This window comes from Sciurus vulgaris (assembly GCF_902686455.1).
Source record: "Sciurus vulgaris genome assembly, chromosome: 19".
In the NCBI taxonomy this organism is placed as follows: domain Eukaryota; kingdom Metazoa; phylum Chordata; class Mammalia; order Rodentia; family Sciuridae; genus Sciurus; species Sciurus vulgaris.
The window spans coordinates 32025447-32047068 of NC_136480.1; the positions used below are offsets into that span (position 1 = coordinate 32025447).

The window sequence follows — 21622 nt, forward strand, 5'->3', positions numbered from 1 at the left end:
GCTGGGGACTTTGGCTATAAGCTGCAGAAACAGATCTATGTGTTTTAAATAAATACATGTGTTAGAGGACATGGGAGAGGGTCAAGGGAATCTGACAGCAAAGTTCAATAGAGGAAGAGCTGGGTTCTGTCAGGTGATCTCAGCATCCCAAATCCCTGCACACTCCTCCCTGGACACTGCTTCTTGGTGAGCACACTATAAACTTTTGTGCTGTCCCTTTGTCACTGCTCTGATTCAAAGTCTCTAGAAAAAGGATCAGATTGGTTGGGTGTGGAGATCTGAAAATTCTTCACATTCAACTAGGTATTGAAGGATAAGTAGAAATTCATTAAAGGGAAAAGGGAAGGACATTCCAGTTAAGAACAGCATGTATGTCCTCACAAAGAAATCAGGGGGTCTCTCAGAATCATGCAGCCATACTATGACAGGTGTTTTCTTTGTCATGTCATTCAATGCACTCAAACTCTGCAAAAATAGTGCTAATTTTTTTGAAAACTGATTGCATTGTTTTATAAAAATGCTAAAGGCTCTTATAAAGAATTGAAAGTATACAGAAGAATACTGAAAAACTGGAAAGGGGATGGGAACACAACACACCTGCTGCCCAGACACCAGCACTAGCATTAGGCCACATTATCCCACATTATCCCAGATGCCTCTCTCATCACCTAGATTGGAGGGAGGGAGGTGGAAAGAGAGAGAAGAGTGTTAGAAGGAAGGAAAGAATTTGATTTAAATAAAATCAAATGTATAGGGTAATTTTTTAAAATACAGCCATTCCACTTGAATTTAAGAAAAGAAAAACAAATTCAGATGAAAGAGATATGCTTACTAACTTTATATATATCTTTTATGACCAAAATGCCTATTTAATGAGATCACTTTGATATTGTGATTAAATTTTTTTTCCTCAAAATATATTCTAAAAATATTTTTTAAAAAGGACTGAGATTGTGACTCAGTGGTTAAGCACCCCTGGGCTCAATCCCTGGTAAATAAATGAATGAATAAATGAATGAATGAAAGAATGAATGAATAAATAAATAAATAAATAAATAAATAAATAATAAAATATGCATCACTTTTCTTTAATTCCATATTTCAACCTTAGCATTTACCTTTCTGTTGTGGCTGATGAGAAAAGTAAGTCTCTCACATTCGTTCATGCCAACACCCAAAAGTGTGCTGTCAGGCTACTGTTTTATGCCAAGGCCTATAAATTATCTGCCTGCCACCTCACTTTCCTTGGATATTTCATCCACATCATATGTTTCTCAGGAGCCATCACTCACCTTCAATCATGGTACCCTGGCTTCTTTCTTTCTTTCTTAGATTTAAGTTTTTAATTGGTGCAGCCTCACTTTATGGATGAGAACAAGACTTGCTCAAAGTCCTTTTCTTCAAGTCCAATCACTACATGAATTGAGATTCTGACCAGTGTTTGCCTGTTGTAGAAACAGTGCTCAGGAGATCCATGGGGGCTCTGAGACTTTGGAATAGAGTTTTGACACCAAAAGAATAGAGATTCATTCTCTCTGAACCTTCTGGGGAGTGTGAGGGATACTGGAAAGGACTCAGAGCTAATTCTGCCCCAAGGGCTCAGATTAGGGACTGGACAGGTTTCCTCTAGTGCCTCCATAACATCTCCAGAAATCTGATAGAGGAATGGGTGGCAACGTTTGCTGGTACTCTTGTTCTTAATAATCTCCAGACCTGTACAAAAAGTAGAACAAGGTGGAAATTCAATGCATGTCTTCCTCCTCTACTAGAGAAAATACACCTTCCAAATACTGAAAATGTTTCCTCTTACTTGGTTGCCAGGGAACAGGATTAGGCTGAAATGGGGTGTTGCCCTTTGATGGACAGAAACTTTCTCTTAATTAAGATATATAATTTCTAGGTATTTGCAAAATAATTTGCTCTTAGTTTACAATACTATATTGTGCACTTATACTTTAACAATATAAGTATCTTGCTGTTCTTACTACTAAGAACAGAAAGGAGGGAAGGAAGAAAATCAAGAGAGAGAAGAGGAAGAGGAGGAGATAGCCAGCAGGCAAAGGAGGTCTAGCCCTATGATGTTCCTCCTACACAGTCAGGACCCCTACTCAAAGTGGCCCTGTCCATGCTGGAATACTATGCTGTTGCCATTGTAAATTTGTATTAATTGTATCTTAGTGCTTAAGTTTCATAAGTGGATTCTAAAAAGACAATGGACCGCATGTGTGAACACAGCACATACATCTAACTACATGTATACTGTGTCTGGCCACCTCTTGCATATTAAGGACTATTAATTTTTATCAGCACAGAAGTCCACTGGGCCAACAAACAGTGGGATATTGTAGAAACTACGGCATAAAGTGAGTGTGTCCTGTCTATGAAAAAAACACATAGAGGGAGGGCACTGAAGCCCAGAAAGGCCACACTGTGGGGTCCAATGAGAACTCAATTCAAATGCAGAAAGAAGGCAGTGAATTCTTCACCAAGACTAAGGACCCTTGTTTTCTCCTTTGTCACTCATGGTACTTCACTGTGTTAGCCCACCTACCCAGCTGAGGATGTGAAGCGAAAGGGAAACCAGGGCCATCTATAGTCACTTTCCTTACAGTTCTAAGTCATTAACAAACCAATGGGAGAAATTTTTACTGGTTATCAAGGTGTAACAAAAACAATTGTATTGGTTGGTTGTGTGTAACATTTTCACTGCTCTGGTATGGATGAACTCAATGTGGGAGTGCAGACTACAAAACATGACTTCCTTGTAAGTTTGCATTTAGAATTGATATTGCATAAATAAAGATGAATATTAAAAGTCTTGGAAATAATTTACAATGCTGGTTTTTAGGTGATGAAAAGAACACTAGAGGACAAAGTGCACAAGACATATAACTGGAACACAGAGAAAGAAATAGATTACTGTTGCATGATGTTAATGTCACAGGTTACCTGCTATTTGATCAAGGACTCTCTTTTCATTTAGCCTTGGGCTTGAAAAATTACATAGCTTACCCTAATAACTACCCATGAAAAGGAGTCTATTTCCTTCCCAAAATGGCTGATTATAGGATCTCATAATGTAAATGAAAATTAAGCCTGGAAGACTAAGGAGGAGAAAAAGGAAGAAGAGGAGAAGAAAGAGGAGAAAATGGAAGAGGAAGAAGAAGGAAGACCATGATTAATAAGAAAAGACTGAGATACAGTTCTCCTCACAGGTGACTGACAATGACCATTTTCACAAGCAGGAAGCAAACCAGAAGGAGGAGGAGAAGGAAGAGAAAGAGGATGAGAAGTAGAAGGGGTGAAGGAGAAGAGGAGGAGGGGAGGAGGAGGAGGAAAGTCTCTCAATTATGGACAGATAACAAAGGACTTAGGAACAAAGGTACAAGATCTTCAATGAGCTAAAGCTGTAAGAATATGAGTAGGAAAATAAATAGCTTTAATAATAAAATATAATCTAAAGAAAAAAATGAATGTTTACTAACATGAATAATTACTTTCCTAGATAATAAGTAAAGGGAACGAATAGATATCCTTACAGAAGTGTTCTAAACAATGCAGGTGGACAGCATCCCCACCAGCAGGTGGAGCTTGTTACTCTTCTCATTTTCAGAGTGTGTGCTGATTCCTTTATCCTACATGGATGAAGGGGAAAGCAGTAACTTCCCAATGATGAGCCTGGCACAAACAACCCTGACCGTGGATAACATCTCAAGGATTTCAGTGAACATCGTATAACTCTGTCATGCTGTGACAAAGAAGCATTTTATCTCTGTCCTATTTCTTACTAAATTATCGAACTGCCAGTCTGAAAACACACACACACAAACACAAATACCATAAAAGAATGTAAGGCACATGCTACAAAATGTGTGGCCAGTATTTGTCATTATTGTGAATACCATGATAAATAAGAAAAGAATGAGATACAGTTCTCCTCACAAGTGACTGACCATGACCATTTTCACATAGCAGGAAGCAAACCAGAAGAATATACTCTCCCTTCCCCACTTTTGAGGTCATGCCTCTCAGTGATCAAATAGAATGACTAATTCTACGTGTTTTTAATAAATACATATTAATTGCACATGTTAATGAGATTGAGTGTGATATTTCCAAATGTCTGGTAAGTAGTGAACATTTCTAATGACCTGTCTTTCACTCCCTACACATCATCCTTCCCAATCCCCAGTAATCATGATTGTGCTTCCAGATTAAAAAAAAAAAAAAAATCAACCCTAGTGTATAGGTGGCAAACATGGTAATAGAACAGATATTTCTGAAGCCACAAACAAGCACTTTCTGGAAAGATTGCCTCACCACTTCTCAGGCCCACCAATATTAATGCCTGGTTGGATCTCTCCTCATCACCATCTGTAACCAGAAAAATCTCCACCAGTTGCCTTCACTGTGCCAACTTCTATTCTAGGGCACCAAATCTAATGGTCCCTCCTTGATCACCCTCTAGTTTACTTCTGAGTGTTCTTCAGGATAAGAGGTCTTGCCATTCTTTTAAAAATCATCTCTTCCCAGAAATCCAGGTCATTCCATTTCTGTTATTGTCCCATCTCCCTAATTGGATGTTCTTGCTCCCTGTCTCCTTGATAGACTTTTCTTCTCCATCAATAAACAGGTGTGTCCCCAGATCAGAGTAAGGCTCTCTGTACTTTTGTATCTTCACCCTCACCCTAGGTCATCTTCAATATCAGGACATTTTTGCATATTCCCCTGCCTTCCAAATGTCCATCATCTTTACAGCCCTCTTCCCTCACCTTCAGACCTAGTAAGTATCACAAACAACAATGGAAAATCATTCCCCCAAACCAGTGCTCTTTTTTCTGCCTCATGTGGTCTTCTGCCCCATCAAGTCCTGGATATCAATAAGCCCCTAGGTTGCTCAAGTCAAAAATGCAGCAATTGTCACTGGTGTTTTGGCACTTACCTCCACCTGACTCTGTGTCCCATGCTGCTAATTCCAGAGACAAAATTATAAACATACACGTGTGTGTGTGTACATATACAGATATAAAATTATAAATATAAAAATTATGTAATTACACATACAATTATGTATCTAACATATCTGTAATTATAAATAAATCAATGAATCATATTCAACCACTTTTATCCTCATTACGTAGTCATGCCATTATGTTATATGATATTCTATTGATACGCATGCCCTTGGTGGCAAGTTATGCTAAATGGTCATGAGTCTTCCTCATACCAATGGAACTTAAAGACTGCTTTTGCCAAAAAGCACTGATTCTTCACCAAGTTCTACAGATGCCCAATGGGAAAATACAAGCAAAACAACTCCTGGCATCTCTGATATATATTTACAAACACATATGCTCTATTTATAGGTTTATAGTAACTAAAGCTTAGCAAAGAACACAAAATGCCTTCAATGGAAAGATTCCTGCAGCATCCCAGGAACAACAGCTCTAGAAGAGGTCATGACCAAATTGAGACAGTTACCCCACTTCTGAATAAAATTTTGAGAAAAAATATGTGTGAATATCCATCTGTCTCTCTTTGCCTGCCTTTGTGACTGTCGGTCTATCTATCTATCTACTATCTGCACTATCTGCATCATCTTCTCCAAGAGGACAATAAACACTGGGTTGTGAGTGAAATACTGCCTTCCACAGCTGGACAATTAACTCTCTATATAAATTTTATTAAGAGATGTACAAAATAAGCCTGCTTGCAAAACAGCAGCTTTGAAGATATTTCTATATCATCCAGTAGCCACGCCAATGAATCAATAGGCACATACTCTGATAGACTCTAGAAAACAATCTGTCACCATCTAGCATCTAATCAGAAGTGAGCATTCTAACAAAGAAAAAACCCACATCAAGGAGAGAGTTATGTTCTTGTAGGGGTGAGACAGGTGTTCTTGAAACCTTGAGGAGGGATCGCAAAAAACAACTGGAGAAGCAAGCAAGAGACAGCTCCTAAGGAGGCCTTTCTCTTATACGTATGAAAGGACTGGGGACAGATAAATGGCATAATGAGGGGTGTGTTGTAGAATAACTCTGCAGGTGAGACATTGCTGTGCATGGTGACATTAGGTCAGATGTCTAAAGGGATGAGTACTCCATGTCTGTTTAGTGCCTGAAACTTGAACCAGACCAGGGGAACAGCAGCCCCCACCAGAATGGAAGCAGGGACTCCTGACTGTTGTTCATGCCTGTGCCCTCTCTGCCCAATACAGATCCTTGTATAAACTAGTTCTATTGTAAAATACAAGGGCACTAGGCGTCCATATATAAAACTAAATAGCACTGTTCAAACCCAGATTCCCTACTCCTTCCATGACAAACTACCTTTTAGAGAATCACAAAGCTATGACTTAGCTTCACAACAGCCGGAGAGGCAGATGTCTGTCTTTGTCCTGCTTTACAGATGTAGAGAGTCCCTTAAGGTTGCTTCTGACAAGGGTCAATCTGCCTCTCCATCTAGGCTTCTCTCACTGCCCAGGAGCCAGAAAGCCCCTTCCCGTGGGCGGGTGTGGTAGACTGGGATCCAGAAAAGGCTCTAGCGAGTCACAGCTGCACTGCTTGCTTACCCTCTGTGCACCTCCAGTCTATCTACGCAGCAGCACCAGAGAAGTCTCTGTGAACATGCCAGGACAATGGTTGCAGCCAGAAAACAAATCCTCTAAGGTGATACCCCAGGCCCCTTCCCAGAAACCCCATAGGCCCCAAACTACCTGAATACACAGAGAGCCCACAGAATCCCATGAGATGGAGGGACTGAGGCTACACCCTGGAAACATCAGCCTCTCTCTGTTGCCTAATTGTATAAGGGGGAAACTGAGGCCCCAATGGAACAGCCTGAGGTAACATTCAGACATATGGGCCCTGCTTCCCCACTAGGTCCACGGTGACTTCTGACAGGATTTCCAGACAAACTGTCCTCCTTTCCCATGGACACATGTCACTCACCTGTGGGACTCCTGATTCCTACACTGCATTCATTACTAAATACCATTAAATGTCATTAAAACCACTCTTGAGAATACCCAAACAGGTCACATAGCAATGTTTTGTCAACTTCAAATGTGTTAATGTCATATATTTTGTTGCATGAAAACAAAAAGCAGAAAAGATAGAAAACACATGAGGAGAATTTTAAGAAGGAATCACACTTTTTGGAAAAATATAAATTCAATATACCTAAAATAGATATTTTTAGACACTTGTAACTCATGCACAATATTGAAATTCTCTTTTAGTTAAATAAGTGAACATATTATCTCTCTCTCTTACACATACACACACACTATTAATGCTTCCATGATTCTCTTACTACTAAAATCAACCATGAGATTGTAACATTTATATGTTCAAGTCAATTTAAATCAAAACCAATGTGTGAATGTGTTATTGACACAGGGCAGGCACATGGAAAGATACTTTATCATAAAACTTTTAAGTGTTTACAAGGGACAGAAGTCTGCATTTACTCTCATATTTCTAAGTCTTTGGCTGTCTTAATTTACATATGATTACAACAAAGAGAAATAGTGAAAATATTTATAGGACTCATTATCTCTAAATTACTTGAAGATCATTACACTGCCTAAAACAACTGAGAGATGTCTGTACACTTTTTAACCAATGGTTCCATTTACTTTATGTTACCTACAAATTTTAATATGATTAAATACATGACTTTGTTAAAATTTGAGAAACATTCACTTTTATTTAATAAAATATATTCATGATACAAATAAAGCATTTAAAATTCCATTGTAAATCACCAGAAAAATACAAAATAAAAATGATCATTGATGAGAATTTTCCTCTCCTATAATGATTGGCAAATTATAGTTTCTTCAACTTTCAAGACTGAACACGTGTAGTAATTTTGACTTATAATAAATCAGCAACATTTCAGGAATGAGCTATCTGCACTACATTGATATAGGAGGATTTTCTTATTTATATCACATAAACTTATGATGTCCAGAACATTTAAATTAATAGTTAAAGGCAATGTCACAATCTCTATATTCATAGTATTTCTCACTGAAAATTGCTATACATATCAAGATAGGTGGTGTAAACTTTTTGTTATACATTTTTCATTTGTGAATATTGCCTCTCAATTGAAACTATTTTGCTGTTACCAAAAGCATGTATTTTTGATCAAGAATTTCTGTATTTATAACAGGCATGAGGATCTGACAAGAATGCTCTGATGTTGAAGATACTTTGAAATTAGAATACAGATTTGACAAATTATATTTTTAGAGTTTGTCTCTTCAATGAATTCTCTGGTGTTTTATAATGTGTGAGCAATTACTAAGACTTGCAACATTATTCACATTTGTAGAATTTTTCATAGGAATTCTTTAGAATTTAGTGAGGGGTGAAGATCTGTTAGAGATTTTGTCACATTCCTACCTTTGTATGGTCTTTCTCAGAATGAATCCTCTAATGTTGAGTAAGAGATGGTTTCGATTGTAAGCTTTGCTACATTCTTTACATTTGAATGGCTTCTCTGAATATGAGTCCTGTGGTGGCAAGTAAGAATTGGAGAATAATCGAACATTGTGACATTCTAGGGTTTCTCTCCATTGTAAATTCTCTGCTTAATAAGAGAGGAACTCTCATTAAGAGCTTTGCTTCATTGTTTACATTCATATGACTTGTCTAAAATATGAATTCTCTGGCATTGAATAAGGGTTGAAGTGAAAATCTTTGCCACAGTCCATACATTTGTATGATTTCTTATCACTATAAACCTTGTGATGTTTGATAAGGGTTAAATAATCCTTAAAGTCTTTTGCACATTCCTTACATTCATACAGTCTATTACAATGAATTCTCTGATATTGAATAAGATGTGAGATTTGAATAAATGCTATTCCACATTATTTATATTTATAGGGTTTCCCTCCAGTATGAATAGTCTGGTGTTAAGAGTTGAAAGGAGCTTGAAAACTTTGCCTCATTCCTTATGTTTGTATAGTCTCTGGTCTCTATGAATCCTCTGGTGTCTAATAAGGGTGGCACTATACTTAAAGCCTTTGCCACATTCCTTACATTCATATGGTCTCTCATCCCTATGAACCCTCTGGTGCTTACTAAGATTTGAGATTTGATTAAATGCTTTCCCACATTCTTTACATACGTAGGGCTTCTCTCCAGTGTGAATCTTCTGGTGTTGAGTAAGGATCAACATATATTTAAAATCTCTTCCACATTCCTTACATTTGTATGGTCTCTTATCACTATGAATCCTCCAGTGTTTTAAAAGGATTGAATGATCCTTAAAGCCTTTGCCACATTCCTTACATTCATACGGTCTCTCATCACTATGAATCCTCTGGTGATCAGAAAGGTGTGAAATTCGCATAAATGCTTTCCCACATTCTGTACATTTGTAGTGCTTTACTCCAGTATGAATCTTCTTGTGCTCAGTAAGGACTGAATTGTATTTAAAATCTCTTCCACATTCCATACATTTGTATGGTCTATCATCACTATGAATCCTCTGGTGTTGACTAAGGGTTGTACTACACTTAAAGCCTTTGCCACACTCCTTACATTCATATGGTCTCTCATCCCTATGAATGCTCTGATGTCTAATAAGGACTGTACTATACTTAAGGCCTTTTCCACACTCCTTACATTCATATGGTCTCTCATCTCTATGAATTTTTTGGTGTTTCCTCTTATCATTATAAACCCTCTGATGGTGAGTAAAGTGTGAAAATTGAATGAATGTTTTCCCACAGTCTGTGTTTTTGAAGGGTTTTTCTCCAGAATGAATCTTCTTGTGTTTAGAAAGTGCTGACCTTTGATTAAAAGCTTCACCACAATCTTCACATCTATAGGGGTTATCACTACTATGATAAAGGGTTGAGAATTCCTTAAATGCTTGAGCAGGTTTACTAAATTTGAAGGGCATTCTTCCCATATGCATTTTCTTTCACCAAATAGTGCTTGTGATTTTATTTTAAGCTCTTCCACATTGTTTATATTTGCAATTCTTTCCTTGAATATGGATGCTTGGAATGATAAATTTTGAGCACTGATGAAATGCTTTTTTACATTTGTTACATTTGTAAAGCTTCCTTGTAAATTGCAAACACTGATATTTTCTAGGATTTGAAAAAAAAAGAATATTTCTGAGTTTTACTGCATTTGTTACATTTTTCTCCAATAAAAATACACTCATAATTACTTATGGTAGAGACTTGGCTAAAGGACTTGAAAGTTTTATTAAAAATATACAACTCTCATCAAATATCTATGGCTAATTTTTGATCAAGTAACAATAGGTAAGTACAGATCTTCCTACATTCATTAAAATGTTATGTTTTGACACAAGGAAGAACTGTATGTTGAATGCAGAATAGACATTTTGTTAAGTACAACAAATCTGATCTTACTGTGTAATTTATTGTTTTTTTTCTTCTCCATAAAAATGTTTGAAAGAAAATTTAACCAAATACTACATCTCAAATTTTTCTTGTTATTTACTTTATCATATAATAGATTCCATTTTATATTTTCTAAATTTCTGTTCAGAGGAATTATTATCAAAAATTATATTATCAAAAATTCAGTGGATGTGCATTTTCAAGACACCCAAACCCCTCCTCATAACTGACTGGCATAAACTGAGATGTTTTCTGAGATTGTATATATCTTCATATCTATTTATGTGAAAATTACTATTGTATAGTCATCTCATGCTTATTATATTTATCATGACAAAATTTCTGAACTTTACTCTCCCCACATTCTCCACTTTTTCCTTAAATGTAAATTTTCAATGCCATGGTTTCCATACCTTCCCTTTATCACCTTTTGGAATGAACATTTTACTGCTGGCTCTGATGGAAATTCTTGGGTTCGATGAGAATACTTAACTGAAAGAAATCAAAAGAACAAATTATTTCACTTGTCACACTCTTGTGAATATACTTTTAACACACACACAAAAATGAAGTTATTACCAAGGCGAGGATGTCAGAAGGGGAGCAGCAAAGCAAATCCAAGATCCTCATTACTCCATAGGTAAACAAGAAAAAACAACCTAATGAATAAATAGGCAAAGGACCTTAGCAGGTCCTTCTCAAAAGAAGAAATAGGAAAGATCAACAACTATATTAAAAATGTGTTCAAATCTTTAGCAATTGGAATAATACAAATTAAATCTATACTAAGAATTAACCTCACTCCAGTCAGAATGGCAATTATTAAAAATACATGTAACAAAAAATGTTGACTAAAAGTGGATAACAGAGGATTTCCATACGTTTTAGAACTGCAAATTGGTACAAAACCACTGGAAAGAAGTATGGCGATTCCTCAAAAACTAGAAATCAGCTTGGGAGGCTGAGACATGAGGCTTGTGAATTCAAAGCCAATCTCAGCTACTTAGTGAGGCCCTAAGCAACTCAGTGAGATCCTGCCCCTAAATAAAACATAAAAAGGGCTGAGAATGTGACTCAGTGTTGAAGTGCTCTAGATTCAATTCCCAATACAAAAAAAAAAATTAGGAATGGAACCACCATTTCACCTAGTTATAACACATCAGCATACATCCAAAGTATTTAAAATAAGCACAGTATAGTGACACGGTCGCATAGTAGCACAATTCACAATAGCTAAGACATGGAACTGACCTAGAAGCCAATCAACAGATGAATGAATAAAGAAATCATAGAACAGGGAGGGTAGGAATGGGAAAGGCAGTACAATAAATCCAACATAATTTTCCTATGTACACATATGAAAATACCTAGGTGAATACTGCCAGCAGGTTCACCCACAAGGATTGGGTTTTAATCAGAATAAAAAACATCCCCTGCTTGTAGAATTTGGATTAACAGAACAAAAGATACTCATCAGGGATTTAAGAAACTGCATTCTTAAGAAGAGATATGAACAGACATTTACAGAGGGAGAAATGTACACACACATCTAAAAGATACAGTATGAAAGCAGGTTTGAGAGGTAGCAAGTCTATCACAGCTGATGTCAGTATTGCCTGAATGAAGTCAAACCATAGAGAGCAACAAAATGACTCACTCTTTAATGATCATACTTTCTGCTCTTTATTAACAGATAACACGAACCACTTCTTATGTATGTCATGACGTTTGAAAGCATACAAATGACTACATCTAACAATTAATACATGTATTATTTCACATAATTACCATGTTTATTTTTTAGTAAACTTTACATATATTGTGGTATCATTTATTAAGAATACAATATATGAGTCAAGCATGGTGACACACAATTAAAATTCTGTGACTCAGGAGGCTGAGACAAAAGGAGTGCCTATTCAACACCCACCTCAGCAATTTAGCAAGACACTAACAAAAAAAAAAAAAAAAAAAAAAAAAAAAAAAAGGAAAAAATAAAATATCTGTTGATATCAACCAGTGTTTTCCAAATACAAAAGAAAAAGAATAATATAATACACTACACCCAACATGTTGTACAGAACACTTGACTTTCCCCAACAAAATGTAAATTTGCAGGCTTTGACTGTTATAACTCCTAACATCCCCCAAGTCATAGCTCCTAAATTCAACTTTTTCAGTTTTCACATGTGAGGTAAGTGATGTAACAATTGATTTTTGCCTTTTATTTTTCTCTTCTTTTAGGGAAGGAGGGTATTTGGGATTGAAAATAGTGACACTTTTCCACTGAGTTACTTTCCCAGTCACTTTTAGTCTTTTTTAAAATTTTTTTCTTTTTAGTTGAAGATGGACACAATACCTTTATTTTATTTTTATGGGGTGCTGAGGATTGAAGCCAGTACCTCTCACATGCGGGGTAAGTGTTCTACCAATGAGCTATAACCACAGTGTCTCCCCCAGATGCTTTCTATGTTGTTTATTTTTGAGACAGGTTGTCACTGATAAACTCATCTCAAACTTGCAGTCCCTCTGCCTCAGCCTCCCAATTATCTGGGATTACAGGCATGTGTCTTTCTACCTGGCCTCTTTTTTTAAATTTATGTAGTAATTTCCAAACATGTCCAAAATAATTATAATCCTCTACAAAAAGAATTTTTTTTAGGTAGAAAAATCTCAATGCAAACAATATCACACAAAAAAGGGAAACTTGGTTCAATCAATCAACAATAAAAACTGGGTAAAGACCATAAGAATTTGAAGGTTATGAACTTACTAAGAGGAAATAAACATTTCAGTGATGTTTAATGTGCTGATCAAGAATGAAAGTAAATGAAATTGAGAGAAAAAATTACATAAATTAGTAGAAATTGTATACTTGAAATGTTCTTTAAGAACTAAGGTCTGAGAACTTGGAAGTGAAAGAAAAGATATCAAACTTCAAGAAGCAGAATCAGGATAAACACAAAAAGACTCAAAATGAAGTACATGAAGTTTCAAAATTCAAAAAGAAAAACTTTTGAGAAGACCAAAAGATAAGAGATGTATCACTTAAAAGGATGTTTCTATATAATTAGTAGTTGACTTTTTACCAGAAGAATCCCAGAGAAGAACTGGAAAATACAGTTAAATAAAGCAAAGAAAAAATAAACTAACAACCATGAATTCTATATCTAAAACCACTATTTTTTAAAAGTAAAGAAAAAGAAAGACTGGGGATATAGCTCAGTAATTCAGTTGGTAGAGTGCTTGCTAGCACACACAAGGCCCTGGGTTCAATCCCCAGCACCACCAAAAAAAAAGTTATTATGTCAAGATATAAAAATGCTAAAAAGGTTTCTGACTTCTAGACCTATCCTATAAGAAAGACTATAGAGAATCCTTTCAATTGAAAATAAATCTGCAGAGGACAAATCATTTAAAATCTTAAAACTTTCTGTCAAAAGCAAAAATATCCATAAATATGAATTCTATTAGAATGTAATGATGGCTCATAAAATAACTTTTCCCATAGAGTTTGAAACACAAAATCATAAAGATTAGCATAAACCTGTCAATTGGTATACAATATGAAAATAGTTGTACAACAACATAAAGAGGACCTCCAAACATGCTGATTTTTATATGGAATTTAACTTAATTTACTACCAGTAGATGAAATAGTTTAAGACTAAAGTGTTTTATATAATCCAATTTTAGTGACATAATAACTATGAAATGTATGAATAGAATAAGGTGAGATGTGTCACTATAACAATCTATGAGCCAAAAATTAAAGTAGGGAAAACAATCATAAGAAATAGAGAAAATAACTTACAAAATAACAGCAATAAGTTATTTTCAGTAATTTATCTAATTAAAATGGATTATTATTAAACACCAGTCAGAACACAAAATGTGACTAAAAGGATTAAATCTGAAAATTCCTGTACGCTATTTAAATCTATGTTTACTTTTAGTAAAAGTGAAATGATAAAAAGGAAATTACAAACAAGATGATAAAAGTAAATCAGAAATGGCAATAATAATGTTATGCAAAATGATTAAGAAAAAAGTTATGTGAGATAAAATGCTTTCTAAGTGAAAATATTTAAGTGACAAACTAGAATATTTTATAAAGATATAGAAGAGACCACCCTCTAAAACTCTAGAATAATACATGTATAACTACATCATACTTCCAAATATAGAAAGGCATGCCTGAGAAAATTGTTAAAAATAATAACACAGTAATATTTGAAGACACTAAGCTCCAATGGATGTAACAGAAAATAGAACAAGCAGAATGGTAAACACAAACTAGAAGACTTTAAATCTATTTTAAACCAACTAGACTTGCAGACTAGGGCTCCTCAATAGCTCAAGAAATATTCTGCATTGACCAAGTTGCAACCAGAACATATGTTAATAAATGACAATACTTAAATAACTTTCTAAACATAGTAAAAATTAGAAAACAATAGGGAAATGACATTCAAAACCCCAAAAATATGTGACAATGGTCTCATTCAAGAAATGAAAGATAACATTTCAGTTGTCTATATTATCCAAATTATTTATAGATGCCAGGTAATAACTATCAAATTTTCAATATTAATTTTTCAAAAAAAGGCTATTTTAAAAATCCTGTGGAATTTCAAGTACTTATAAATAATTAAAAAGTATTTAAAATAGAAACAAATTTAAGTAATGTTTTCTGATATTAAGCTTAATAAAAGGTACACTATTCACTGGATTAATACTGACAAACTTAGACAAGCAGACATATGAGACAGAAAGTAAATCCTCACTTAGATGGGTGAATAAAGACATAGTTACACACTTGTGATCATTATGTCATTCAATAGGGCCAACAGGGGAAGCTAAAACGATGTCCTTCCATATGCATAGATGAAGGCAATCTTGAAATACTGAGAACTACTTCCAAATATCAACAGTAAGGTGAACAAACCAAAGATAAGGAAATACATTGGACTTTAAGGTGTAGGTCACAATATTTTATCCTGTTGATTTACTGTGACAAATATGAAGCGAGGGGTGTGTATCATATCAAGAAAGAATAAGGTCAAACATAAATAGAAATGCAATAAATATCTTCTCTATATTGACAATTTCCTAATGTATTTTGATGAGTAAGTATATGAAACTCATTCATGTACAACAGAAGCTACCAAGAGATATTCTTCAAAGGAAGGACATCCAGTATTGGTAGTGAATTAAGAATTCTGAAGGGAAGCTTGCTCACCCAGAAACAGCAGGTTTCTGTAGTTCTCCAACATCACATCTCTATATAAATTCTGCTGAGCAGGGTCCAGGCATTCCCATTCCTCTTGAGAGAAATCAATGGCCACATCCCTGAATGTCAATGGTTCCTGAAATAAGAATAAGTGTATAAATGGCATATTGACCATTTGATCATTGACAGAGTTTTTCATTTGACCCATGAGAGGTAGAAGACCTGGCTCTCACATAGGTATAGAACCTCAATCATTCAATAAGCTACTTCTTAACAAGGCGTGCTTGTCTAATGTATGAGAGAACTCAGAAAAAAGAAGATGACAGAAGTCCAAAAACCTCTATGTGCTACACTTTGGCAAACTAAAGTGTAAAATGAAGATGAACATCACCATTTACATTTGGGGGCTATGTTTATATTTTTAAAAATATAGTATGCATATTTCTCAGATGGAAAATTTATAGTGAGTTAGAAGATTGCTTTCTAAATTGTAATAAGCACAAACATGGACTGGATATGCATCATTAATACATAGTCCTGGGATGAGATCTGGGTTTCTGAATATGTAGCAAGCTCTCTAGTGATCCCAATTCCACTGGTCCAAGAGAAGCTTTTGAATATTTGTGAGATAGAACACTAAAAAAAGAGTCTATTGATGAGTTGAAATTCAAATATTTTAAGTGATTTGTACAGTTTGCTATAATAACAAGTAGCAACAAGAATCCTTTATTATCATTTCAAATATGCATCTATCAGTGTAAGAATATCTCATATCTTAATGCATATACCCAAAATAATCTCTTGAGAGTGGTAATATTTGTTTTTTTATTTTTGAGGACATTATGTCAAACATCCAATTAATGTTCTTCCTGGGTTTTGCAAGTCTGCCTGGCCAATAATTCATGAAATGTACTTAAATTCTGAAATTAAAAGAATTTTCAGAGCAGTCATTGATAGTTATGATAACTAAGAAGAATAATGGAAACATTTTAAAAAGGCAATAAAATTAAATTTATCAAATGATACATTTTAGCACATGTAAAAATGGCAACTTGTTATGCATTAAAACAACACAAAACTTCATGTAAATGAAATACATTTAATTGTGTGAAATTATAAATCAATTTGGGGTTGATGCTTTGTTTCATTATTGCAGTACTAAGATACACATATTGAAGAACAGAATATAAAGGGCCATGATTTCTGAGTTTTGTATTTTCTTTGATATTTTTCAGGTATTATTTCTGAACTCTATTTTATAATTTTAATACACTTAGAAATAGGATTTTTTTAACTGTTCTTTTACTGAAAATGTAGGGAGATTAGAATGAGTATGCCTTTGACCTTGAGGTGGAATAAAATGAAAACATACAAAGGTATGGTTACAAAGCCAATATGTCTAGTAAACAACCATGAGAATTTTTGTTCTCCAAAGCAAGTCAATAATAAAGACAAATTGAAAGATGGAATATTGTATAAAGTATGGTGGTTTATACAGATTATTTAGAAAAATTCTGAAGTGATACTTAATGATAAAAAGAAATCTATTATCATTATAGGGAAAAAATTGGCAGATAATTTTGGTATAAAGTGTCAGTGCACATAAAAGGACACCATCATTTCTGTGATGTGAGTGGCCAAAATGAAGGAAAATAAAATAAAAGATAAGACATAATTTCAACATTCTTCTGATAAAAGTTTAAATTGAAGTTCCATCTGTGTACTTGTTCCATGCTATGGAAGTCCTAAAAGGGTAGTTCAAGTACACTTTACTATTCTAGAGAGTGAGTCTCTTCTTCTTTTTTTTTTTTTTTTTCCTGTTTTGATTTAGTATAATGGACATCTTTCTAATATAAACTATGAAAAAACAATTGTGAATTAATGGGAGATGCTCAAAGATACAAGATTAATGTCATCCATTATGAGCATGTAAAACTGAGGGAAAGATCAGTAAATTGGGTTTGAATAATTTTGCCCCATGTAAGAAAATGTAAGGGTCAAGTCCAAAGCCATTCATGAGAAAGATGAAGAAAGAAGGACTCTCAGAGCATGTGTTTCCAGCTAGCATCTGTTCCTTGCTATGTCAATTTTTTTCTCCCAGTCTCCTCAGATTGATTCTCTAGGTAAATATGGTACAGATCATGTTTGCTGTAAGTACAGGAAGTGACAGGCTAAACCCAGTGGCAGTGTTGAAAACCTTTCCAAATCAAACTTTGGCCAGGCTTCTCCAGAGAAGATGGACAGAGGGAAAGGAGGTTCTGGCACCATGTGAGGGCTTGGCATAGAATGCTGGAAAGTTCAGAGGAGCTAGAGGCCCAAATGGAAGGGCAGGCTGGGATACCAATGAACTCCTATGACCATGAGAGTCTGAAATGCCAATATAAGGGACAACAGTTCCAAATCTATCATACATGTGCTGTAGGAGCCATATAGGAAATGACAAAGACTTTTCCTAACCTATCTCCATGTGGGACTGACCCAGCCCCATTAAACACATGGTGGACAGTTTGGGAGAGTGGTGGTCAGTGTAGCCCAGTTTTCCACAGGATGGCATGGCACACAGAACCCATATTGTTTTGCAAGTGAAATGGTTCATCTCCATCCCTCAAAGACTTTGGACATGCACAGAGCTGCAGGACAACTTGCTGACTGAGAACTTTGGAAGCCTCCCTATAGTGAGACTGGGCAGGGGTAGCAAGGACTCTTTTGAGAAAGCAGGGGAGGAATGGACAGATTGGGAGTTCCAGAGACTTCAGAGATGATGTCTGGTCTGAGAGGAACCTTGATTCAAAGCTCTGACTTCAAGCTAATTTGACCAATGAGGTAGTTCCATCCTGACCTCTCTAGGCAGGAAATACAGAAAACAGGCCTTCCCAAGACTCAGAGGGGTAAAAATTGGCCAAGAAAAGTCAGATCTAGGCTCCATGAATGTAATGGAGAGGGAATCTATATTAACTATTCTCTTTCAAAATTTTATGTTACCATAGGCATCCTTTTTTAATGTGCATTTTATTAATTCTTAAAGTTGATGGAATATCCAGAATGGGATGTGAACAAAAAAGTATAGTTTACTTCTTTGGCAATCTCTAATGACTCATCAATAGCACCAATGCAAATCTATAGTACCAACAGATTTAAAAGTTGAAAATAAAATATGTTCAACATTACAAGTCATGAATATATCACATGAATAAAACTGAAGTGTAAAAGTCGAGGGAAAGCTACTAAAATAAAGGGTTACATGTTAACTATTCTGAAAAGGAAATAAAGTACTTTAAGACATGTTAACACGAAAACAAAAAGTAGGGAAGGAAAAGTTTGCAAGTTCAAAATACATAGTATTTTGGAAAGAAAATGCAGTCACAGACCTGGAACACACCTGAAAACCAGCTACATCTGCTTTCTTCTCCTCTGTGCTTCTTTCTCAGAAGCAATTACCTACAATTCAAATGTAACTCTTGAAAATATGCCTCTACATGCATCAGAACACATGGACCTTCATGGAACTCCTTTTGTAGGCTCAAGACAAGTATTAGCTTGAAGTCATGGAACTCAGGTCTTTTCTCTACCCAATTTTATTACAGTTTGAATGAGAAAATACCCAATGTAATGTCAGTAAAGAAAATACTCAAATTCTTTTTTTTTTTTTTCAGTGCTGGGGATTTGAACCCAGGGTGTTGTGCTTGCAAGGCAAGCACTCTACCAACTGAGCTATACCCCCAGCCTGTTTATGTTGTTTTGTACTAGGTATTAAACCCAGGGAAAATTTACTGATTTGCCACTGAGCTACACAAATACACTCCTTCTTTCTTTGTTTTTTATTCTGAAACAATCTCACTAAATTGCCAAGGCTAATCTCATACTTTTACTTCTCCTGCATTAGCTCCTGAGTAGCTGGGATTACAGGTGTGTATGACCATGTCTGCCTAAACTGAATGTTTATGTGTATAAAAGAAAACAAATGTGTAGGGCACTTGTAATATATACCTGGGGGGAAAGCACAAGTATCTATTTTTTCAGAAAATATGTATGTCATTTTGTTGCTATTCCCATAATAATAATTTGCTTAGAAAATAACAAATCTTATATAAGCAATTTGTCAAGTACTATGATATATTATAATCAGCTATTTGGCTGATGTGACAAAAGGATCTGACAAGAAACACTAGAGAAAGAAAAGCTTATTTGATGGCTCATGGTTTAAGAGGTCTTAGTCTATAGAAGCCTGGTCCAACTCCTCAGGGTCTGAGGAGAGGCTGAACATCATGCTGGAAGAGTGTGGCAGAGGAAAAGAGCTCACATGGTGATCAGGAAACAAGAGAATCTCCACTCTCTAGATAAAAAATATACACTCCAAACCCAAGCCCCAACTCCATTCTCCTTTGACAACACCCTACCACTTCAGTTACCACAGATAATCTCAATCAAGGCATTAAATCACTGATTAAGACTCTCACAACCCAAACACTTCTCCTCAGAACCTTCTTGCATTGTCTCATAGGTGAGCTTTGGCGGGGACACCTCTCATACAAACTATCACAAAGATTTAATATTAAACTGAAATATGCAGAGAATAGGATGTATGATTGACAAACACAATACTTTAGGAAAGAAAATCTGATATGCTAAAGCCATAATTCACCAGTTTATCTGCCACAAAAACTCAAGGATATGTACTGACATTTATGCATCCACAATGAAAGAGTTTTTTTCTATTTATTATTTCTGATAGATTTTACAAAGAAATTTCATTTGAAATCACTCCCCAAAATGGAAAAGATGTGGTAAACTTAGTATCAACTTCAGAAAATGGTGAACAAAAATTTTAATGAGGAGGTTTCAAGATGGCGGCCTAGAGGGTGGCTGCATTTCATGTTGCTCCAGGACTCAGGATTCAAAAGAGGAGATATTGAGACGCTTGGGACCAACTCAAAGCAGCCAGGTGACTCTCACCCATTGGGAAGGCGTCCCGGATGGGACGGTGGTCCCGGAATGCAGGAAACTTTGTGAAGTAGAACTGCCGGCGAGACGCCCCTCCCCCCGCTGGAGCAGTGAACTCGGACAGCTGGGAGCCCCGTAAAGGAGGTCGCTCGACACAGCGCTGGGACTCGGAGCAACCACTGGGGCTCCGGCATCTGCCCAGGGGAAGAGTGGCGAGGAGAGCTGTGTGGACTCAGGACACCGGGGCCTGCCCTGAGGAGGAGGAGGAGGAGAGTGACCACTTGGATTTGGAGTGACTATACCAGAGCTACAGGCGGTTGCCAGATGAGAAGCTGCGCTGCGAGCTGTTTGGACTCAGAACGACGCTTCTGAACACCGGGGCCTGTCCTGAGGACGAGGAGGAGGAAGAGGAGCGCGGCCACTTGGATTCGGGGTGAATACACCAGAGCTACAGGCGGTTGCCAGAGAAGGGGCTGCATGCTGAGCTGTTTGGACTCAGACCACTTCTGAACCCCGGGGCCTGCCCAGAGGAGTAGGAGGAGGAGGAGGAGGAGTGCGGCGGGTCCTTTGGACTCGCAGTGACTGCATTAGCGCTCCAGGTGGCTGCACGAGGAGAAGGCGAGTGGTGAGTTGTTTGGACTTAAAGTGACAGCTCCTGAACACAGGGGGGCTGCCTGGAGGAGAAGCGTGGTGGGATGCTTGGTCTTGAGTGGCCACACCAGAGCTCCAGGCGGTTGCCCAGAGGACCCGTGCTGCGGGTCACGTGGACTCAGAGCCACTCAGAGCGACCGCTCCTGAACACCCCGGGGGTTATCTGGAGAAGGAGGAGGAACGGGGAGGGTCACCTCGACTCGGAGTGATTGATTGCCCAGGGCTACGGGTGGTTGGTGGAGGTGGAGGCACGCAGTGAGTTTCTTGGACTCCTAGTGACCCCACCAGAATACTGGGTGGCTGTCTGGAGGAAGAGGCGTGTGGTGGGTCTCTGGGACTCAGAGCGATTGTACAGGGCCCCAGGTGGCTGCTCAGAGGAGGGGCCGCATAGC

At 36.7% G+C, this 21622-nt stretch overlaps 1 protein-coding gene across 1 annotated transcript in view; it reads right to left on the reverse strand.

The window, feature by feature from the left end:
- Positions 1 to 21622, reverse strand: part of LOC306650414 (zinc finger protein 738-like) — a 183797-nt gene that overhangs the window by 25002 nt on the left and 137173 nt on the right. Inside the window, exon 2 of the mRNA XM_079122460.1 lies at positions 15648 to 15774. Coding sequence (XP_078978586.1) covers positions 15648 to 15774 — 127 coding nt within the window. The remainder of the gene's footprint in view (positions 1 to 15647; positions 15775 to 21622) is intronic.